Source organism: Hippopotamus amphibius, chromosome 15, assembly GCF_030028045.1.
Source record: "Hippopotamus amphibius kiboko isolate mHipAmp2 chromosome 15, mHipAmp2.hap2, whole genome shotgun sequence".
Lineage (NCBI taxonomy): Eukaryota > Metazoa > Chordata > Mammalia > Artiodactyla > Hippopotamidae > Hippopotamus > Hippopotamus amphibius.
The window spans coordinates 10,911,397-10,915,194 of NC_080200.1; the positions used below are offsets into that span (position 1 = coordinate 10,911,397).

Genomic DNA, 3,798 nt, shown 5'->3' on the forward strand with positions numbered 1-3,798 from the left:
GTATTTTAATCCACTTTACATACACATTCTTCTTCTTATTATTATTATTTTAAAACAGTGTTTTGTTCACATTTTTTCTACATTTATACCAATTTCTTGGCTGATAATTGTTTCTTTGTTAATGCCTTTTTTCTGGATTCAATTTATTTCATCCTGAAGTAAATCCTGTAGTTGCTTTTACAGCAAGGGTTCACACACGTTATACTCTCTCCATCTTTGTCTGAGACAGAAATATTTAGGGGAGCATCCTTGAGCCAAGGCTTGACATATGAGTTGCTGTAAACACTTCATCAAAGGTTCAAGATGCAATACATATATGAGATATCATAATTAGTCTAGATCGGAAACTGAGTGTAATCTCTTCTAATCTTCCAGAAACATCTCTAGCATTCATGTAACTTCCCCCTTTCAATACTTCCAGAGGAATCATGCCTATGGAACCAAACAACCAAACCAGTGCATCTGAGTTTATCCTCCTGGGACTTTCAGAAAAGCCAGAACAGGAAACTCGCCTCTTTGCTCTGTTTCTCTGTATGTATGTGGTCACAGTAGTGGGGAACCTATTGATCATCCTGGCCATCAGCTCAGATACCCACCTCCACACCCCCATGTACTTCTTCTTAGCCAATCTCTCCTTGGTGGATTTCTGCCTGGCCACCAACACTGTCCCCAAGATGCTGGTGAACATTCAAATCAGGAGCAAATCCATCTCATATCCTTGCTGCCTTACCCAAATGTACTTCTTCCATTTCTTTGGCATCATGGACAGTATCTTAATAGCCGTGATGGCTTATGACAGGTTCGTGGCTATATGTCACCCCTTACACTATACCACCATCATGAGCCCACGCCTCTGTGGCCTGCTGGCCAGTGGCCCATGGGTGTTTTCCTGCTTCATCTCCCTCACCCACATCCTCCTGATGGCCCATCTGGTTTTCTGTGGCAACAACAAAATTCCTCACTACTTCTGTGATCTCACTCCCCTCCTGCGACTTTCATGCACTGACACCTCTGTGAACAAGATCTTTGTGTTCATTGTGGCAGGGATGGTGATAGCCACACCTTTCATCTGCATCCTGGCCTCCTATGTTCACATCATTGTGGCCATCATGAAGGTGCCCTCTGCAGGTGGCAGGAAGAAAGCCTTTTCCACCTGTAGCTCCCACCTCTCTGTGGTTGTCCTCTTCTATGGGACCACCATTGGGGTCTATCTGTGTCCTTCATCTGTCCGCACAGCTGTGAAGGAGAAAGCATCTGCTGTGATGTACACTGCGGTCACTCCCATGCTGAACCCCTTTATCTATAGCCTGAGGAACAGAGACCTGAAGGGGGGCCTGCTGAAGCTTGTCAACAGAAAAATCACCTTATCTTCCTGACCACCAGGACACCTGGAACTTTCCAGGGAGTTAAGATGTCAACATCGGGGTTCTTGGGGAAAAATCTGGAATCGCATGGGTTGGGAGAGTAACCACTTTAAATTTTGAATTGCAGAAGCCTAAAAGGTAACCTCAAGATAGCCCTGTAACTATTTTCTACTGGGCCCACTAAGGGTCTTTGGGGGTATGTCTCATGCTGTATTTCTACAAAGAACAGTCTAGCTCTAGCAGATTGGATTTATCCTGGTTCAGAATCCATTGAGCACTCAACAAATATTTATTGAGCATGTATTCTGGGTTTGGTGTTAGATACTGGACATAAAGTCATGAACAGAAGTGACAAAAACCCCTATAGCTTGGAGTTTGTACTTGAGAATGGGAGAAGATACTGTACATTTAGTTATAGTAGAATGGAATATAAATATGAGAGGAAGGATAGGATATAGTAGGAATACCTAACAGAGTCTGGAAGGCAGAATCAGGGAAAGTCTCCTGGGAGAGGTGACCCCAAAACCCAAAGGATAAGATGGTGTTGTTCAGGCAAAATGAGGAGAAAGAGTGTCTCAGAAAAAGAAAACAACATGTGAAAATGTGAGAGAATGAGAGAAGCATGCATTTGCAAAGTGGAAAGTCCACTTATGGCAAATGATGCCAGGTCCTAAGGGCTTTAGGGCCAACCTAAGATTGTGGCCTTTTTCCAAAGAACCAGCCAGCTAACTTGACTTCCAGGGACCAAAGTTGGGGAGCATGTGGATGAGTTGTACAGCCCCTACCCCTTTCCTATCACTTATCCTGTCTTCTGAAGGAGCAAGATGGCTTGTGCTAGATAAAAGTTGCGCGAGGCACAAGGGAGAAAGAGATTCAGACCATGCACTAAGAAAATGAGGAACCAATCTTATAATAAATTTGGAAATGTAAAAAAAAAAAAAAAAATTGAGGAACCACCACTTGATGGCATATATCTTCATAGACAAAGAAGAAAGTATCAGTCAACTGAATCATGAACGTCTAAACCAGAGGAAAGCTGAGGTATGTCTCATTCTCAGTATATACCTATGGAATGCATGTAAGTAGTAATACTGCTGATACCAGAAATGAGAGCTATCCATTGAACGTTTTCCTCGTATCACCTTACCATGTTTCTTTGCACTGTCTCATTTCATCATTCTAAAGTCCCTATGAAGGCAATTCATTATATTTACGTCTATTGTGGAGTAATCATAGTACTCATATGGAGATTTACAACTAAAATGGAATGAGTAGTGACTTTGCATAAGGCCAGAAATTTTCAAATGGTGCTAAGGACATGACATCATCTTAAGCAGAATGGCTTTGAATAATCGTACATCTAATTTGCTTTTGTTGCTATCCTTTCTTTCTCTTTTTTTTCCTCACACTTCCAATTATTTATTTAAGCTTTTTTTATCTTTTTTTTTTTTTTTTGGCTGCATTGGGTCTTCATTGCTGCGCACAGTCTTTCTCTAGTTGTGGCGATTGGGGGCTACTCTTTTTTGTGGTGCACAGGCTCTAGACGAGCAACCTTCAGTAGTTGCAACACACGGGCTTCTGTTGTTTTGGCACGGGGCTCAGTAGTTGTGGCTCATGGGCTCTAGAGCTCAAGCTCAGTAGTTGTGGTGCGCAGGCTTAGTTGCTCCGCGGCATGTGAGATCTTCTCAGACCAGGGATCAAACCCATGTCCCCTGCATTGGCAGGTGGATTATCAACCACTGGGCCACCAAGGAAGTCCTAAACTTTTTTAACAGAAATTTTTAACACACACGGTATTGACATAATTGTTTAATGAACTCCAATACACCTCTTTCCCTGGCCACATAACTACGAACCTTCGGCCAATCCTACCTCATCTACAACCTTATCTTCTCCCACACTTGTATTCAATGTAATTTTTAAAAATAAATTACCATTTGAGAAAGGCATACTAGCCTGAAACAACCTCATTCAAACCTGGGTTGCTTATATAGATCGCTTGATAGAAATGTTTTTTAAAAAAGAAGGCAAATAAATTGAATCCACGTGTATTATTATTCCTGGGGATATGACCTCTCTGTTGTAAGCACTGAGTATCACCATAAACAGTCTTTAAGGATAGTCATTATTGCTTTCTTTTCAAGAGCATTAAATTAGACTTTTTCAGTTGGAACAACAGACCTCCAGACCTGATCCTGTTGTAGATTGGAAAGACAGTGAAAATTCACTTTCTGGTGAATAAAACCCAGAAGTTAAGAATATTGAAGTTTGCCGGGGGGGCCCCATGTGTCTGGATGGGTCCTTTTTGGAATAACCAAAAATCAGGTGAAAGCTGGTGCACAGCTCTCCTCATAAGTTCCCTCTGTTCTCCTGCCATTTGAATGCAAACAGTTATGGTGCTGGTTGGGAGAGGATTGGAACAGCCAGAGACTTG

At 42.0% G+C, this 3,798-nt stretch overlaps 1 protein-coding gene across 1 annotated transcript; it reads left to right on the forward strand.

Annotated features, from left to right (window-relative positions):
- The first annotated feature begins 434 nt into the window (after window positions 1-434).
- Window positions 435-1,376, forward strand: LOC130837148 (olfactory receptor 24). The gene has a single exon (XM_057709949.1). It carries the CDS (start codon window positions 435-437, stop codon window positions 1,374-1,376), a length of 942 nt encoding a protein of 313 aa, XP_057565932.1.
- Window positions 1,377-3,798: the final 2,422 nt, after the last annotated feature.